Source organism: Pleurodeles waltl, chromosome 4_2, assembly GCF_031143425.1.
Source record: "Pleurodeles waltl isolate 20211129_DDA chromosome 4_2, aPleWal1.hap1.20221129, whole genome shotgun sequence".
NCBI classification, from domain to species: Eukaryota; Metazoa; Chordata; class Amphibia; order Caudata; family Salamandridae; genus Pleurodeles; species Pleurodeles waltl.
The window spans coordinates 814,514,498-814,534,564 of record NC_090443.1 but is presented as its reverse complement, the minus strand read 5'-3'; the positions used below and the strand labels follow the sequence as shown (position 1 = coordinate 814,534,564).

Here is a 20,067-nt window from a genome sequence, read left to right as displayed (position 1 = left end):
TCTTCACTTTAAAATTGTTGATGGGGGGGCGTGGCCAAGATGGCGGCGTGAGCGGACGCGTTCGTCTGAGCTCCACCGCCCGGGCCCCAGAAAGCTGCCTTGCGACCACGGAGATCGATGTCCAGGGGTGCCTGGAGGTAGCGGCTGGTCCCGAGGAGCAGAGGGTGCCCCGAGGACGTTGGTGACGCCCGCTGCAGCGAGAGGTGGAGGCGCGGAGCTGCGCGGCCTGGGCCCGCGCTGGGTGCCAGTGAGCGCGGTGCGCCGAGGACGGAGCCGCGTGGTGGGCCCAAGGCCCGGCAGCCTTTCGCCCGAGGTGCAGTTGCGGCAGGAGCACAGGTGGGGCTGTGGTGATATCGTGCAGTGGAGCTGCGGCGGGGGCCCGGCGCGGAGTGGTGCACCGGCGGCCATGCGGCGCTGACGTGCCCGCAATGCTCGGCCCTCTGGTTGGACGGAGGCCCCAGACGAGGCGGCGGACGAGCCGGGGTGTTACCAGGGTACCCCAGCTCTGGAGAGAGGCAGCCTAGAGTGGTGCGAGGGCACTGGGCCACTGATCGGCGGTGTGATCGGCCCGCTGTGGCCCGAACTGGTGCTACAAGAAGCAGCTGGGTGGGGAGTGGCCATTAAGAGTCTAGGAGCGAAAGGGCAGTGGCTGCTGGTGGAATACGAGGCCTGGTGAGGCCTGGTCCCCTGGAGATACCGCGAGGAGGCCCTGGCTGGGTGATTGCACGGTCGCAGTAGAGAATCAGGATTGATGGCGGCCTCCAAGTCTAAGCGGGAGCGGTCAGTTAGAGACATGCTGGCTGGAACACGGCCGGTGCCGGGTGGAGCTGCTGACGGGCCGCCGGTGACGAAGTCCCCAGAGATACGGGGGGAGATGGAAGAGGATGAGGGGGCCCCTGTCACGAAGGGCTTTCTTACCTCCTTGTTCGACTCACTCAGGAGCGATATACAGGAACTTCGCAGGGACATATCTCAAGAGGTGAAGACCTGCGAGGGGAGGTTACGTCCCTGGGAGAGAGGGTGGCACAGATGGAGGATGGTGAGATCTCCTGCGGTGAAGAAGTGGAGGACCTGCAAGAGGAGTTCGTCTGCCTCCGGGAGCAGCAGGACCTCCTGCAGATAGCGGTGGAGGACTTGGAGAATCGCTCAAGAAGGCATAATATTCGCATCAGAGGAGTGCCATCTGGGGCTGAGAAGGAGGGCATTGGAGACTTTGTGCTGGCACTGTTTCGCTCGATACTTGGCCTGGAGGAGACCCGGGAGATCACGCTAGATAGAGTTCATCAAGTGGGCCGAGCTGGTGGGGCCGGAGACCGTCCGCCAGATATTCTAGTCTGTGTCCACAGCTATGGGCTTAAATAAAGCATATTGCAGCAGGCTAGTAATCTTCCACAGGTCCACTTCAGAGGGCACGCGCTCCAACTATCTCAGGACCTCTCGGTTCGGACTTTACAGCGGCGGCGAGAACTCAAGCCCATTACTGAGCATTTGCGAGCGCATGATGTGTCTTACTCTTGGGGTCATCCGTTTCGCCTAGTCTTCCGATGGAAGGATCAGCTTCGACAGGTGAAGTCAATATCGGAGGCAAATCGGATTCTGCACCTGGAGGGTGATAGCCAGGATCTGGGTGTGAAGGTCGGCTTGGCTGGCAGAGAACACCCGCGCTGGTGGCAGAAGGAGAGAAGGAGGAAGCAGCAGCGACCTACGGCTTCGGAACAGATGTCGGAACGGCAGTCGACGCTGAGCACCATGGCCGCTAGGACTAGTGCTTAAGGGAGAGGCGGCCGTGGAAGGCTGGACTGAATGGGGTCGCATTGCTTAAGGCCTTGTGGCCGTTAAAGAGGGGCCCGGGTGGTGGAGCCGTTGGACTTGGCTTGACGAACTTGGGAGGTTCTATTGCCCTGTCGAGACTTTGCCTCTATGGAGATGTGTGTGAGAGGACTTTTTTGCTGTGAGCACCTGTTGTGCGTAATGGTTTTCTGTTGGTGTGCTTCCCTGAGATCCCGGTCATTGTGTGGTTTAGCGATATGGCCCTGTTGTTTGGAAGGGTCAAGGTGCTCTCCTGGACTATAGTTCCCCCGCGGGGCTCCTCCTTTTCTGAGCGCTCTTTCCTTCCTGTTGCATGGCTATTAAGTGCGTAAGCTTGAATGTCTGTGGGCTTAATAGTCCGACTAAGAGGACGGTGATCTTAGCAGGCCTTGAGAAGTCTGGGAGCCATATCTGTTTGTTACAGGAGACACACTTGTTGCATAAGGACACACACCGCATGCGCTCACAGTGGTTCCCTAGACAATGCTGGTCTTCAGCTTCCTCGAAACATGCTGGGGTGGCGATATTGCTTTAAAGGTCCTTCCCTGGGGAAGTAGTGGCAAAAATACATGAAGTATGCCCCTAATACTCAGCAGGAAGTCTTCCTGAGACAGGCTGTCTCCCCGATCCTACACTCGCCGGATGGCGCCATCTTGTTGGGGGGAGATTTTAACTTGGTGATGGATAAGGAACTGGATCGCTCCAGCCACCGCTTTGGGCAGACCGGAGCATTTACAGTGGCAGGGCGTCAGTGGCTGGCTGAGTGTGGTCTAGAGGATGTGTGGAGGTAGGCGCACCCCACGAGTAGGGATTATTCCTTTTACTCAGCGGCGACCAAGACGTATGCACAGCTCGACCTTTTTCTGGCTTCGCAGTAGTTCCTCTCCCGAGTTAGAGAGGCCACGATTGAGCCTCGAGCATTGTCTGACCATGCTCCTATTACTGTAGAGGTTACTATGGATGTGGGCCGGGTGGGTGCTTCGGGCTGGCGCTTCAGAGATTCGTTGCTTCGGCGCTTCAGAGATTCGTTGCTTCAGAATGGGGCAGCGGTGGGGTCAATCCGGCACACAACTACGGACTACCTTAGTTTTAATGACGACGGGAACACTTGTTCGGAGACGCTCTGGGAGGCCTTGAAGGCAGTGGTGAGGGGGGAGGTGATGTCGCTGTCCGCTAGAGATAATAAAGCAAGAAGAGGGAAGAGCTGGAACAAAGGGTGGCGGCAAAGGAGCGCTCACATAAGTCTACTGGAGCGCCCAGAATCTGGCGGGAGCTGGAGAAGGTTCGGCAACAGCTGAAACGGCTAGATTGGGACAGGGCGGAGTATGCGATGGCGCGTCTGAAGCATAAATACTATATTGGGAGCAACAGGTGTGGGAAGCTTTTGGCGCACCGGTTGCGAGCTCAACACGCAGCGTCGACAATAAAGCTGGTCCGTTCCCCTTCCGGAATGGAAGCGAGAACGAGTGATCGGATTGCAGAGGTGTTTGCGGAGTTTTACCAAGGGTTGTATGCGGCGGATGATCGGAGCAATGTGGCTCTAGATACATTTCTGGAGGGCATAGCACTCACTCCTCTCGGGGAGCGGGAGGCATCTTCGTTGGACCAGCCTGTAAGGGCGGAAGAGGTCATATCGCTATCTCACGCCTAAAGGTTGGGAAGTCCCCCGGCCCAGATGGTTTTACGGCACTTTTTTACAAGACCTTTTGTGCGGAACTCGTGCCGCTTTTAGTGCGGCTCCTTAACTCCTTCCGGACGTCAGGAGCCCTAACGCCCAGTATGCTGGATGCTACCATTGTAGTTATACATAAGCCAGGGAAGGACCCAGAGGAGTGCACTTCATATAGGCCGATTTCGCTCCTGAATATAGATGGCAAACTATTTACAGGCATACTCGCCCATCGCCTTAATTTCTATATGCGGGTCTTGTTGACCCGGATCAGGCAGGTTTCATACCGCACCGACAGTGCAGTGATAATACGAAGCGGCTGCTTCATTTGCTAGCTAAAACGGATCGCTCTCGCCGGGAGGCACTCTTCCTTTCTATTGACGCAGAGAAGGTGTTCGATAGGGTTCATTGGCCGTATCTTTATAGAGTGTTGGAACGGCTTGGACTGGGTCCAGGTTTTATGACGTGGATTTGTTGTATCTACCAGGTCCCTAGGGCTGCGGTCTGAGTCAATGGTACGCTTTCTTTGCCGTTTCCGATTAGGCGAGGGACGAGACAGGGGTGCCCGCTCTCTCCCCCTTGTTTGCGCTATACATGGAGCCCCTGGTGCAGCGTTTGCGAGAGAGCTCTTTAGCCTCTGGCATAAAGTTCGGAGGCGATCACCATCTCATTACCTTGTATGCAGATGATGTGATCATTACCCTGGCGGAGCCCGCGACATCGCTTCCTGTGCTTATGGAGATACTTGATGAGTTTGGCCGGGTCTCGGGATTCCGGGTGAATATGCAGAAGTCCCAGGTCCTTAGTCGATTTTTAAGCTCGGAGCTTGAGGAGGATCTGAGGGCCCGATACCCCTTTCTCTGGTCGTCCTCGCGGCTTTCCTACTTAGGGGTTGATCTGGCACCTTCTGCTGCAAAGACGGCGAGCTTGAACTATGCGAAGGTGGTTTGTGAGGTGCAGCGAGACCTGGAGGCCTGGGGGAGACTCAAACTGTCTTGGCTGGGTAGGGTGGCGGCGGTAAAGATGACAGTCTTGCCGCGTATACTGTATGTGTTCCAGGCGCTTCCCCTGACCCCACCGCCCCGGACGATAGCGACTCTTCAAGCGGCGGTTATGAGATTTGTCTGGGAGGGTCGACCGGCGCGTCTCCCGCGACGGGTTCTGTATCGCTCTAAGGGGAAAGGGGGACTGGCGGTTCCCTGCTTTCTGCGATATTTTCACGTGACACAGTTGCGTTTTCTTTTAGAGTGGAGTCGGCCACTTACAGAGAAACATTGGTGCTTTATGGACCAGGCGGTGGCGGGCTCTCATATATGGAAGGAGCCCTGGCTCCGGCGTCGGCACAGGGCGGGGGGACTCTATTCTTCCCCGATCACGGGAGCAACGTTACGCATCTGGGATGCGGTGGCGAGTCGGTTGGGGCTGACGACATTTCCGTCCCCGATAACCCCCATAGGTGCGAATCCTGATTTTGAACCGGGGCTACACATGGAAGGTTTGCGACGTTGGCATGAGGGGGGCTGCAAGAGGGTGGGGAGCCTTTTTGATGAGCAGGGAGGGATTCCCTTCGATTAGCTGAGAGAGACATATGGCTTGACAGAGGAGGATAGGACGATGTACTACCAGATCTGGAACTGGGCCCTTTTGCCGGCTAATAGGGCATTAATAGATAGGCCATTAACACAGTTTGAGAGATGGCTCCTGATGAAGAAGGATGATAAACAAGTAATTTAGGAGCTTTTAGGCTTTTACAGGGGAGGGGTTCCCGTCTAAATCTAATGGGCAGTTGAGATAGGAGGAGGAGCTGGAACGGGAGCTTTCTGACGAAGAGTGGGAGAGTTTCTTTTACAGAATACATCACACGGCCCATAATGCGGCAGGGACGGAGACAGCATATAAGGTAGCCTCCTACTGGTACTACACCCCAGCAAGGATACACACATGGGACCCCACTAGACCTAGCCTCTGTTGGAAGGGGTCCGGGGGAAGAGGTACACTTGTGCATTTACTGTGGCACTGCCCCAAGCTCCATAGATTTTGGGAGAGTATTATGGACGGTGTTGATAAAGCGTTTAATACTACGATTCCTAGATTTCCATTGTATACCCTGCTGGGCCTGCCTAATCCCCTCACCTTTCCTCTGTGTTCGCTAAAAGGGTGGCAGATGGCCCTGGCCCTTAATGCAGTGCTGCAGCTGATTCTAGCTTTGTGGGGAACAGACAGGGTACAGACATATGTGTCCTGGTTGCAGAAACTGTGGTTTATTCTGGCGATGGAGAAGCTTACTCTGGCCTCTCAACAGCGGATGGGGGACCTGACTACATAGTGGAGACCGTTCCTTCAGATTTTATCCACAGAATTTACCTAGCTGACATGCCCCGCTTATCTGAGAATACTGGGGCTGACCTGAACTCTGGGGTGTGTGCCTATTTGGCGGGATTCTGCGGAGAACGGGGGCAATGCGGGGCAACGGAGAGATGAAAAGACGGGGTCCTTCAAGGGAAGCACTGTTAGTGTTTTATTAGTTTTTTATATGTTATGTATTACAACATATGAGGTTTGCTTCACAACGCAACAGACTTCTGCGCATGGCCCACCTGTTCATTGGGTGGCAAGGAAGAGACCGATGGGGGTCCCTTTTGACATGACTTTACAGGTGATGGATGCATTGGGCCCGCTTTAGAGCTTCTTGAATAAGAGGTGTTGCATTGTGTTTATCATACTACGATGTGCTGTACTTATATGTTGATATATTTAAATCAATAAACAGATTTGATCCATAAAATTGTTGATACCGCTTGAACACACTCTTCTGTAGGAACTGCTGGCTGCTTGTGCCATAGCTACCAGAGATGGAGCAAAGATTCCCTCAGAACTGTCTTTGGATTTAGCCAGATTGTGTTTATTAAATTGGTTGGGGGTCATCCCTAACGAATGAACTCAACTTCTGACACTGATAAAAATGTCAATCAAATTATGAATTAGGTCAATAATGGTAAAATGTAATTATTCGCTAGTTCTGAGAAATGAATACTGATTTGCGGTTTATAACATTAAGCAATATAAAGCATAAATTCTGCCTAACACATGCATAAATAGTTCACAAAGATGTCGGAACGAGCTCTCTTCATAAGTTTTATTCTTAATTTCTGCCATAGACATAAGTATTTCATAATGCTAAGTAGAGGCAGTTTGCGGTACATCAAATAAAAATGGGTCAGGACAGAAAGCTGAAGGGTGGTTTGAACTAGGATGCATCTCTGCACATTAATATTTATCACCTTTCTTATTTTAGAATGTTAAAAATTTGGCATAGTGCTGCAGTGCTTTTTTCTGTTATAAGGGGCTTTACCTTCTACATGCATGAGCAAATATATTTGACACACATAAATGTACTTCTTGTTGTTCTTTACCACAGCCTTTGAAGAAGAATTACTCTTTATGCAGTGTGAGCGGATATGCAGTGGAGCATCACACATCAAACAATGCTAAGTGGTCAGAGTACATTGGAAATAAAACACAATACACGTTTTCCTGGAGTGATCCTGTACATACTGTTACAGTTCAAGCCATCAACTCAATCGGATCGTCTATAAGAAACTTAAATCTGACATTTTCACAACAAATGAGCACAGGTAAGAACAAAATGCAATATTGGCTATATCCAAATGACAAAGCATCATTGGCAGCCACAAAAGCCAGCTTTTTCCAGCTCAGATCTCAGATCACATAAGTGATTTTAATGTGAGGTAGTGTAGATCATGTGACCTTCATCATAAGCATAACAGGCAAAATATGAAATGTATGTTTTAAGGAAGTTGTATTAACGTCCCCATGATCTCAGCTCACTTTTTAAAATGAAATGGTCTTTACATAATATCTTTGTCTACCTTTTATCTTCTTGACTTGACTCGGATTTTAATTTTTGAGAAATATCCGAAACTGGCATAGTGTGTTCAGTAATGTTAACATCTAAATCTACAGGAGTGCGTCAATATGCACTAGGCAAATAACATAATAGGAATATGATAAAGGATGCCCAATAAGACGTGCAGGAATAGTAGGTAGAGAGGGAACCATAGGGAGCTATGTTATATTTTATGATACGGAATGCGATGGAATAGTTTGGTTTGGTATGTTTTGCAGTTTTTATGTACCACACACGGTTCAATCTCGGGGTCTTTAAATGTTTCTTTGCAGAGGGCGAGTCTGCAGTTGTGGTTTTAGCTAGTGAGGTTGTGAATGTTTGGGCTAGGGTTTAGTTATTCCCCAAAGAGCCCCTCAGAAAAAGGGACTAATGTGTGAATCATTGTGTGGTAATTCTGTGTCCGCACAGAAATTCTCCATTCCATGGGTTTCATTCTTCATAGAAGTAAATATGTGCAGAGATGCCAGTCATGCATGGTGATTCTGGCCCGAGATGGGGTTGCGTTTAGATGAGCTGTGGATGAAGTGACAACTTTGTACTTTCACTAGCCAGTGGGTGGGGATGACTCCTGGACAGTCCCTAACCAATGGGAACAATTCTGCAGCACATCCTGTTTTCCTTACTGCAAACGATCCCACAGTACGCTATTCTGACACAAATCCAAGATGTCGTAAACTTTCTGCATTGGAGCAGAGCTTGTGTGGTTGCCAGCGGTATTTTTAGGGAAATGAGCAATCCCTTCAGCTACACCAAACTGGTGGTTTTGGGACCAGCTCCCCCACCTACTAGCCTGGTGCTATGCTGGTGAAGATGGCCCAAGGAACAAAGCCCCACATTTAAAAATGTTCACGCAAAACTGCGCTAGTGCAGTATTTTCTGTGAAAAAGCTTACCGCAGGCTAGCGCCAGCTGGGTACCATATTTAAGCAATGGCGCAAGCTGGCGCTAAGGGTGGGGTAACGTCAAGGAAAATGACGGGTGGGGGTGGTGGTATGGGGAAAGGGGGGTTTGCACAGTAAAATGACGTTAGGCTGGTTAGAGTAAAAACAAATGACTCTAACCATCCTAGAGTCATTTCTCAAAGCAGAACCTACCATACCACATGACTCCTGTCTTAGAAAAGACAAGAGTAATGTCCACCACCCCAAAGGCCAGCACAGGGGATAAAGGTCCCCTGGGCATGGCCATTGCACCCAATGCCAAGTAGGGGGACCCATTTCAGGGCCCCGAATGGCACTTTAAAAAATGTATCGAATACTTACATCTACTTACCTATACTTACCTGGGATGAGGGCCCCTATCCTCTACTGTCCCTCTGGTGTGGGTGGTGGTGTCCCTAGCACCATTATTTAGGCTCACCTCCCTCCCGTGCACCATTTGTGCATGGGAGGATAAATAAGGCGCTAGGGGCTTTGAGTCATTTTTTGCCCGGGAACGCCTAACTTGCATCTCATTGACTCAAGGTAGTTTCCCTCTAGCAAAAAATGATTTTACTTCCAATATTTTGGGGTTAGACCAGTCTAATGTCAAAATATAAATATGAAGTTAGGTTTGCACTGAATTAGAGTAAAAAAAATGATGCAAATTCAGCGCAAACAGAGTATAAATCTGGGCCTAAATGCTTTCCTTCCTCAGGTCTCCCCTTATACTGAACTGTGAATGGGTAGGCCTCACACTGGTCTTTTTCATTTTAATGAAGTTCCTGGACCCTCCCATTCTTTTTTTCCTGGACTGACAGGAGTCATATTAGTCACCCCAGATCGTCCTAAAAGTTCAACAGCTTTAGAACATGCTTTCTTTCTAAAGGCCTTTGTTCCTGTTCTAAGAGCAGTTTTCACACCTCTCTAAGGGGAAGCACTCACAGTGTCCAGCTTCTGACTAATGCTAACTAGCCTACAGAAAATGTGCAACTTTTTAAAAGTCACTTTTCTTAAATATCTACTAAGCAACCGGTTTCACCAATGATTTTTAATCAATATTAAATGTAGTGGTATGATCACTTCTAAAACTTGTCCCAATTACCAGTCTAATTATTTTATCTGAACTTTAGTGTTTCCCATGGGACAGTTCCAGTTCTAACAGTGAAAATAGCTTTTGGGAGTGCAGTAGGACAGTCACTTTAAGTACATACGAAAATTAAATTCTTACATTTACCACTTTTAAATATGAGGCATCCGTCTTTGTGGACTCCAAGGCTTACTTAGGGTTGGCTCATTTATTATTTATAAGAAAGGTTCTTTTTGTCAAAAGGGCTATTTTGGCAGGTTGCCTACAAGTTTAAAAGTTGCAGGAGTCAAGATGCACAGGTAGGCCTGCAGCTACATTTCCATTGTTAGCCTAGTAAATGGAGCAATATATGTGCTGCAGTCCACGGGTGATGTTTAGCATTTCCATGCTATTGCTGTATTTTCTGCATACACATACTTTGACCTTCATAGGGAGTTCAATATGTCACTTAGGAGTTAGCTAATTGTATCATGTTCTAGGAGTCAGAGCACATTGAAGGGGGACTGGACGGCAGTGCCCTGGTGTGCAGAACTCAAAATCCAGCACCATCAGTCCATAAAAAAACAGGTAACACACAAAAAGAAGCACTTTTTCACTGGTGGTATATCCAAATGTTTGTGTTTACGTTCCTTCCATTTTAATTTAGATCATTGAACCCTTAGTGGTGGAATGCTCTAACAGCATGATAGCCCTTCTACATTGGGCTACACTAGTTATTAAAGGCCCTCACCCTCATTATGGACTCTCTCTACAGACAAGGGCCTAAAATTAGGTTCAGGGCCTCAGCAGCAGTCTATAATTCTATATTCAGGTCTCTGAACATGTCTACGTTACAAAGGAAGGTAATATTTAGTTATGTGTCAGTGTTTAAATATGTTTGTTTACATGCGTAGTTCTGCCACTCTATAAATGTTGATTCAGACCCCATTTTACTGGATAATCAGACTGAGCCAGACAAACCGAATCTGTATCAGAAATCTGTGTACTTTCGAGGGCAGTACTCCTAATAATAAAATATTGCTAAGTAATTAAGAGTTGTTTGTAAGAACCCCTGTTTGGGAACCACAGAGCACACATGGGTTACAGGGCCCAACTGAGATGGTTAAGACATTTTACCCCTGATGTCCCAGGGCTCGACCTTCTACGGCTCCTAAACAACTAGGCCAAGTACCCTTTCTATACTTGACTCTCAGTAGTAGCTGTGGATGAGCAGTCAAAGGCTCTCACGGGCGAAGTGTAAATACAGATTAGTGAACACAACACATAACTCAAAGTGCACACAGCATTGTTAATAAATCAGTGTCCATTCAAATATTTGCTTTTAAAAGACAAAGAAATAATTTATATTATTTCTAACTCTACATATGCAAAGGAGTAACAACATTCATTAGCAACAACACAGTCCCCTTGAAGTCAGAGCTCTAGCGTTTGTCAGGAAAATCCCTGTCTCACCCTCTTCCTTGTAATGTGGTCAGGATTATTCCTCATTCACTGCTGGCTGCATCCAGGGAATACATACCAGTAGGCTGTAAGCAAGAGGGTGTGACGTGGTCAGCAGCATCTTCCACAGTCCTCAAGGGCCAGTTAAGAGCAGTTAACTTACTCAACCCCCAGAATGCATCCTTAGTGTTTCTTCGGGCGACAGCCCAAACATTTCGGCAACACCAGTACTGGCATCTTCTTCTGGTATGTGAAGTTGCCAAGTGTTAGAAATGGGGTCTTTTGTTGGCAGTCAGGTTGCCCCCGGTCCAAGCAAGGTCCCTCACTCTAGTCGGGGTAAGTCACACACAATCTAAATTATCCTGTGCCCACCCTCTGGTAGCTTGGCACTGAGCAGTCAGGCTTAACTTAGAAGGCAATGTGTACAGTATTTGTGCAATAAATCATACAAAAACACCATATGGCACCACAGAAATACACCACACAGTGTTTAGAAAAATATATAATATTTATCTGGATAAATGCAGGTCAAAACGATTAAAATGCAATAAGTAAATGTTGAGATATCACTAAAAAGTGATATACAGTGTCTTAAGTCTTTTAGAAGCAAAGTCTCTTTCAAGCACAAAGTACCTGGTTCGCGTGACAAATCTCCACAAAGAACCGCAGAGGAGGAGAAGCGTGGAAACAAAGGGGTGTGGGTCGATTTTCTCGGGCCGCACACGGGGATGCGTCATTTACTTTTCACACAGGGACGGCTGTACATCAATTTCCGGTGCTCGGTTGTGGATTCTCTTCGGGTTGCAAGGTTTTCATACGCCACGGGGACGATGCGTGGATTACCTGCACTGGCAGGACGAAGTCACAGGAGCTGCATCGATCCGGTGGCCGTTGCGTCAAATTTTCTACTGCACTGCAGGCAGTGCATCGATTCCTCTCTGGAAGTCGGGCTGCGTCATTACGGCTCGGCTGTGCATCGATCCAGTGGGCCGTGCTTCGAATTTCCAGTCACTACGCTGGTGCTGCGTCGATCTTCTCATTGCGAAGTCGGGCTGCGTCGTTTCAGTTCGGCGTGCAGTGACATTTTCACGGCGGTGCAGGCTGTGCGTCATTTCTGGCAGGCTGTGCGTTGATTTTCGCTGCACAAGAAGTCCTTCTTGAAGAGATGAAGTATTTTTGGTCCTCAGACTTCAGGAAACAGGAGGCAAGCTCTAGCCAAGCCCTTGAAGAGCACTTCTTCACCTCAGCCAGAGAGCAACAAGGCAGCAGGGCAACAGCAAGGCAGCAGTCCTTCACAGAAAGCAGTAAGGTGAGCCCTTTGGGCAGCCAGGCAGTTCTTCTTGGCAGGATGCAGGTTCTGGTTACATGTTTCACCTCCAGGAAGTGTCTGAGTTGTTAGGGGCAGAGGCCCTGTTTACATACCCAAATGTGCCTTTGAAGTAGGGGAGACTTCAAAGAGTGGCTTAGAAGTGCACCAGGTCCCCTTTCAGTTCAATCCTGTCTGCCAGGGTCCCAGTATGGGGTGTGGCAGTCCTTTGTGTGAGGGCAGGCCCTCCACCCTCCCATCCCATGAAGACCCATTCAAAATGCAGATGTATGCAAGTGAGGAAGAGTATCCTGTGTTTGGGGTGTGTCTGAGTGAATGCACAAGGGAGCTGTCAACTAAACACAGGCAGACATGGACTGTAAGGCACAGAAACATTTAAGTGCAGAGAAATGCTCAGTTTCTAAAAGTGGCATTTCTAAAAGAGTAATATTAAATCCAACTTCACCAATCAGAAGGATTTTAAATCCCCATATGACCATCCTACTCCTTTCAGATCAGCAGCTACCACTCAAACAATGTATGAGGGCAGCCCCAATGTTAGCCTATGAATGGAGCAGGCCTCACAACAGTGTAAAAATGAATTTAGGAGTTTTACACTACCAGGTCATTGAAACTACACAGGTAAATGTCCTGCCTTTTGCCTACACAGCAACCTGCCCTATGGGTTACCTACGGCATACCTTAGGGGTGTCTTATATGTAGAAAAAGGGGAGTTTTAGGCTTGGCAAATACTTTTAAATGCCAAGTCGAATTGGTAGTTGTTAGACTTTTCATCCTTGGCATGGTCTCCCTTACTTTTTGCCTCTGTTCCCTAGGTTCTTGATGTGTGCTGGACTCTGATTTTACTGTTTTTGTTACTCTGGGCACTTTACCACTGCTAACCAGCGCTGAAGTGCAAGTGCTCCTTCACAAAATGTGTATGTAATTGCTTATCCATGATTGGCATATTTGATTTACTAGTAAGTCCATAGTAAAGTTCACTAGAGGTGACAGGGCCTGTAAATCAAATGCTACTAGTGGGCCTGCAGCACTGGTTGTGCCACACACATACGTAGCTCTGTAATCATGTCTAAGACCTTCCATTGCAATGTCTGTGTGTGCAGTTTTAACTGTAAATTCAACTTGGCAAGTGTACCCACTTGCCAGGCCTGAACCTTCCCTTTTCTTACATGTCAGACACCCCTAAGGTAGGTCCTAGGTAGCCCCAAGGGCAGGGTGCAGTGTATGGTTAAGGTAGGACATATAGTAATGTGTTTTATATGTCCTGACAGTGAAATATTGCTAAATTCGTTTTTCACTGTTGCAAGGCCTGTCCCTCTCATAGGCTAACATGGGGGCTCCCTTTAAATATGATTAAAGTGTAGATTCCCTTTGGGACCGGATGGACATGTGGCGTTTGAGGTCTCTGAGCTCACAATTTAAAAATACATCTTTTAGTAAAGGTGATTTTAGGATTGTGTGTTTGAAAATGCCACTATTAGAAAGTGAGCATTTTCTTGCTTATAACATTTCTGTGACTCTGCCTGTTTGTGGATTCCCTGTCTGGGTCAGTTTGACAGTTGGGCTGATTGCACCTCACACTAGACAGTGACACAAAGGGAGCTGGGGTGTAGCCTTCATATCCTGATGAGCCATCTGTGCTAGGAGGGAGGGTAGGAGTGGTCACTCACACCTGAAAGGGCTGTGCCGGCCCTCACACAATGCAGTCTCCAACCCCCTGGGGAGTGTCGGGGGCCTGGCCTGGGCAAGGCAGGATTTCACATTGAAAAGAGACTTTACTTTGAAGTAGGCCTACTTCAAAGGAGAAATTGGGTAAAAGAAGGGCACCCAAAACCACAGACTTCAGAAACACTTCTGGAAAAAAGAGCAACCTCTGCCTGGAGAAGAGCTGAAGAACTGAGGAAGAAATGCTACCCAGCCTGTGACTGTGCTTTGTGGAGCTATCCTGCAGTTGCTGCTTCTGCCAGAGTAAGAGGGCAAAGACTGGACTTTGTCTGCCTTCCATCTTGAGAAGAAATCTCCAAGGGCTTGATTTAGAGCTTGCCTCCTGTTCTTTGAAGTCTCAGGGACAGCAAAGACTTCTCTCTGCCAGCGTCTGGAGTCTCTGGAGAGACTCCTACTCTGCCCTGTGGGGCCCATCCAGTTCCTGGGACCCTGAAAGGACAAGCTGGCAGCCTGAAGACAAGGATATCCACACCAGAGTGCCATGCGGGGAAAAGATCGAAGCAACTCCGATCTGCGGCTGAAGAAACGACGCGCCGCCGGCTCCGCAGCTGAGAATCGACTCTTGCAGGAAATGCGACCGAAGAATTGACGAATGGAGCAGGAGAAACGATGCACAGCATCGCTGACGGAGGCTGGGAGATCACCACCCGCGCTGCAGGGTTTTCAGATCTTCGTGCGGCTGGATTTCCGACTCAAGTACTGCTGGGCATGGAAAAACAATGCAAGGCATGCCCGGACCCGAGAGCGCTGACCGGATTGACGCATCTCTCTCCTGTGGAGGGAAGAAATGACAGGCCCTGATCCGGTGAAAGGACAAACGACGCAAGGTCCCGCTTGTGAGTGAAATCAATGCATCGCAAGCCCTTTTTGACGCGCACTCGCCCTTGCGGGTTATTTTTGACGCACCCAAGGTACTTTTTCACACTGACAACATTAGTGTGTGTTTAAAACTACTTGAAGACTCTTTTTGATTTTTAATTGATAACTTGACTTGTGTTTCTTGGATTTTTGTCATTTTGGTATTGTTTTGTTTAGATAAATATTTCCTATTTTTCTAAACCTGTGTTGTGTTATTTTGTAGTGTTTTCATTAAGTTACTGTGTGTGTTTTGGTACAAATACCTTACACCTAGCACTCTGAGGTTAAGCCTACTGCTCTGCCAAGCTACCAAGGGGGTAAGCAGGGGTTAGCTGATGGTGATTCTCTTTTACACTGACTCGAGTTTGGGTTCTTGCTTGAACAGGGGGTAACCTGCTGTCAACCAAAGACCCCATTTCTAACAGTAGTGAAACTGCACACACAGGCATTGCAATGGCAGACCTGAGACAAGGTTAAGGGGCTACTGAAGTGGGTGGCACAATCAGTGCTGCAGACCCATGAGTAGCATTTAATCTACAGGCCCGTGGCACATATAGTGCACCGTACTAGGGACTTCTAAGTAAATTAAATAGTCCAATTGGGTATGATCCAATATTACCATGCTTAAAGGGAGTGAGCATATGCACTTTAGCACTGGTTAGCAGGGGCAAAGTGCTCAGAGTCTTAAAACCATCAAACACAGTATCTAAAAAGTGGAGGGAGTCAGGCAAGAAGTTAGGGGTGACCACCCTAAGGCTGTCAGGTCTAACACCAAGGTACTTTACAAATCAAGTGCAGACTACTTCATTGCAATCACCTTCACCATAGAGGGTACAAGTCTCAGCTCTCTTGCTGCATTAACTTCAACAGAGGTGCCCTCCACCATATGGGTTCACTGCAACACAGTGGTACTGGCTTGTTAAGCTAATCACGGTGCTTAGTATAAGTTTAAGTCCATGGCAGCCTTCTATTGGTTGCTGAGCCAAAACTACACACAAGCAATGACCAATCGATGCACAGCCATTCCCTCACACCTTGCTGAGGGAGTCTTCTAGATACGGCTCACCAATGGTCCTCATTCCCCCCAGCACTCTCCTCTTACTCACATGGCACACCGGTGATTTGGCAAGCAGGTAGGCAGGCGCTAGTGCTCAAGGCTCCAGCCACAGTGGTTTTGGTTTCCCGGGAGATGTCCCCAGGAGGGAGACTAGAAGGCTCCCCTTTAATTATCCTTTTCCAAACAACAAATGTGACCTAGGGACTGAGTCACTGAAGTTTTCTGCTAGGGCTCTGCTTCTTTTGAACTTTACATTTTCCTTCTCTTTTTCCCTCTTGAAAGGCTTTCTGTCACAGTACGAAATTCTCCAAAGCTGTTTGTCCCACAACGCAGGCCATGTTAATGTCTGCAGTTTACACCTGGATGTCAGTCACAGTGATATGTGCATCAGAAGGTTAATCCTGGGCTCCTAGCCTTACTCTTAATGATTCCCTTATCAGATTAATCCCGTTCTTGAGATGTGTCTAGCTCCCTTTCTTATGATCTATCACTGAATCAAATGGCACCCTTTTGGAGTATCAAGGGGGAGTCTCTTCCTCCCTTCCTCCAGTTCATGTCCCACCCAGCTCACAGGAATGCAACAATTCACAAATCTGTTCTGGGGATTTTTCTACTCCTCTTGTCTTCACCAGGCAGACATGGGACTTTCAATTTATTATCCTACAGAATCTTTTGTGGCCTTCCCTCCAATCTTAATTCTTTGAACATCAGACATTGTCATTGAGGCAACTTACTCTATGGGTCATGCACGTAATGTGATTGTTTTAAAAGAATGCATGAACCGACATCATGTAAACAGTGGCTTTTATCTGTGCTGACCTTTACTCAGTCATGCAGTGACTGCCAAATTTAGTAGATCTGAAAGAGTTACTTTGAACGATAGCTCTGACCTACAAGGTCTGCAATGGCTTTGTCAGTAACAGGACTCTTGGTCTACCAGAAAGGGTAGGCTCATACTTGATATGAGCTGTTGCAAACATTCTAGTGTCGAAATAGTACACTGAAAGCCTTTGCGCAATCTCAGTGTTTTTCTTGTCAGCTTGACACACATAGAAAAGGCTTCCTGAGAGAACAGTTGTGGTACAAGTTAATCACCCCATACCAATTGAGTTAAAATGAGAAAAATGAAAAAAAAAAAATGAATGTGGTTATCAAGAGATATGCAATTATCAAAAAGCATCAGTACAAAACAACAGGGTTTATAAGTCAATGCTTTTTCATGGGGAGATGTAGACAAGGACCTAGGTGTTATCCTTAGTCTACTGTCGATGGCGTAAGGTTGGCAACATTTGGTGGTTTACTCTAATCAAAAATATTTTCTATAGACTTACTCTTTTTCTGGGAGATCAAATTCCCCCAGCAGGACATGTCAGAGAGCAGGGGCCAGGATGAATTGTGTGAATTTGAATACACTGATTCTGCAGTACTGCTTAAACTTCGAGTCATGCTTCAGAAAGGTCCTAGAAGAAAAAAATCTAGAATTCGTAGATCTGGTCATTACAATTTCATACCTGGATTCACCAGAATTCACAATAATAGCTTTTCCTGGCTAAGGTGGAAGGCTATCTCATAAAGAGATGAGTCTACTGAGAAAGAAAAAATGGCTACCACCCCTGACTGTCTTGAAGTGGCCTTTTCAGGTCAGGGTGGGATATGCACCATGGTATAAGGGCGATAGAGCTGCACTGGCTGTCTTTTCCACAAAATGATACATTGCAATATTAAACACTATTTTATCGTGCCCCTGCCACTATTATTATTTCAGAACATCTCGAAGGTGACTACACATGGCAAACCATGGGAAAAGGATGCAGTCTCTATTTTATCTTTGTTTTTATTAATGGTGACAGAACACATGACACGCACAGAGGGCTCCATCAATTTTATAAGAGAGGAGTAAGTCAAAACGAAGTCATACCTACTTACAGAACAATCTTTCCAAATGGAGTCTCAGTTATGCCGGGGTGAAGTAGGATGTAATATCACATTGCAACAGCGATGGCACAGGGGTCACACCATTAAGTAACCGTGAGAAAATATGCCCCATATGGCCAAAAAATGTATTCAACTTATTTGTCGTCAATTTGAAACAATGTTGATCCTCATATTCTAGTTCAAATTCTGAACTTTAAAATCTGTTGTGAATGAACTAACCACACTGACCCGGGGGGGGGGGGAGGGGGTTGTATTCAGTATACAGCAAAAAAGGGCACCCACGCAAGTTGGCAAATATATCTCTGTAATCCTCGCAGAAGATTAAAACTGTTTGTGTATCATTTCAACAATCATTATTTTTAATCAAAATGGCTGTAGTTGGCATAAACTGAATTTGTGTTTTTTTATGTTTTTGAAGTGAACATTGTGCATTCGCTTAGGGTGTATCTCATTAACAACAGCTGTGCAGCCCTCTTCTGGACAACTGTTCCCGGAGCTAATAACCCAAGAGGTTATGTGATTGAATGGGAAAACCTCAGTCAAGAAAAGAGAATGCAGTGGATATCTGTGCCCCCGGACATCCGCAGATATTATATACATGGTGAGTTATGTATCAGATATGTTTGTTTAATTCCTGTGCATTTATCCAATGGCGAATACCAGTGAGATTTTGCTGTGCAGATTCACTCAAAGATTTCATTGTATTTGTGTTGTAGCAACTTACATTTGGACCTGAGTCCTAAACCTTCTTCCCAGCGATTGGATCCCTAGCAGTTTACCACAAGCCATTTGAAGGCATAATTTATTACTTAACAGCATATAAAGCAACATCATTCTACAACACATTAATTACCATGCATAAGACCTTAGTGCCACCTTGCGCCACATTAGTGTCATTTTTTTTTATGTGGCCCAACGAGGCCAAAATCCTTGCGCCATATTGCAAAGTGGAGCAATGCATGCATTGTGCCACTTTGTTACCTTTTGCGCTACATTATGCCTTCGCCAGGCATGATGTCTGCAAAGGGGGCGTTTCCAAGTTAGGGGGGGGGGCAAAAAAATGTTGCAAGGACATCTAACAGATTTCCTTGCATCATTTCTTATGGCACTTTTAATGCATGCTCAGACCAGGCGTTAAAAGGAGGCTTCCATTATTTATAATGGGCCCCTATGTACTCTGCAGGAGTAGCGCTAATATTTTGGCACTTCTCTTGCAAAGTACATCGATAGTGTCATGAAAAAGGATGCTAATGCCCCCTACTCTGCACCATGGTGCACAGTATTTCAAATACACAGTGCAGCGCCACTTTTCTTAAATATGCCCCCATTTTTCACAGCGACAGTGTGACTTAGAAATTGGCACTCCAGGAATTAAATTGTTCTCTCTATGATAACCAGCAATCAAAGATATACTGTGATACATACGTGGTCACCTCATTGTGATGCAATTTGTGTGTAATAAAACACCAGGGTTGCTGTTAACAGAGACCTGGGTTACGTGTTAGTTAATAAATATAAATTCGCCACTGTAATATATACGATGATCTACACACTGCAAAATGCTCCTGTCGCCATTTATGAAGAGTTTTGATAAATCTTCAGTACACGTTCAGAATCTGGGTGAATGTATTTTCCTACTTTGAGATGCATGAACGGGATTGAGACAAATATATTAATAAAAAACAATACAATTAGAAGTATTTAGAAATGATTTAAAGGCTGAGAGTTTAAAAAAGTAAAATTATATTAACTAGCATCCAGGGTTGGACTGGCCGTAGCAGACATCAGGCATTTCCAGTGGCGGCTGGAAAAGCAGGGGTCGGCTTTACAATGGTGGGGGCCGGTTTTGTTACTGGGAGACGGTTTTGCAGCTGTGCTATAATATCGGCCCCCAGTAACAAAAGCAGTAGTGCTTCGCACTTGCGCCCACCCCTGACACGGGGGCTAGTTCTACACATTTTCCAGGGTTGTTTTGGGTTCTCAGTCCAGCCCTGCTAGCATCCCCAAAAGTTGTAAAAACAGAAAGTAAAATTCATAATACAAAATTGTGTTAAAATATTTTATTTGAAAGTAAAAAAGAACCAATGTTATCCTGGTAAGAGAAGGTAAATATAAACTTTTAGGAAATCCACTTATAGGATTTTCAGTGAGACTGATAGAGATATGATTTGGGGGTTGTCATATATTTTACTTAGATATTAGTACTGAGTAAAAAAATATGTTTCTAAAATGTGTCTGATGGCTGTGTCCAGTTCGAATTCCATGCCTTTAGGCACCATAAGCATGTGCCTCCTGTGAAGAACAAATGAGGTC

At 46.8% G+C, this 20,067-nt stretch overlaps 1 protein-coding gene across 1 annotated transcript in view; it reads left to right on the top strand.

The window, feature by feature from the left end:
- Positions 1 to 20,067, top strand: part of LEPR (leptin receptor) — a 714,243-nt gene that overhangs the window by 611,768 nt on the left and 82,408 nt on the right. The window contains exons 14-15 of the mRNA XM_069232491.1: positions 6,897 to 7,113; positions 18,173 to 18,355. Of these exons, the coding sequence (XP_069088592.1) occupies positions 6,897 to 7,113; positions 18,173 to 18,355 (400 nt within the window). The remainder of the gene's footprint in view (positions 1 to 6,896; positions 7,114 to 18,172; positions 18,356 to 20,067) is intronic.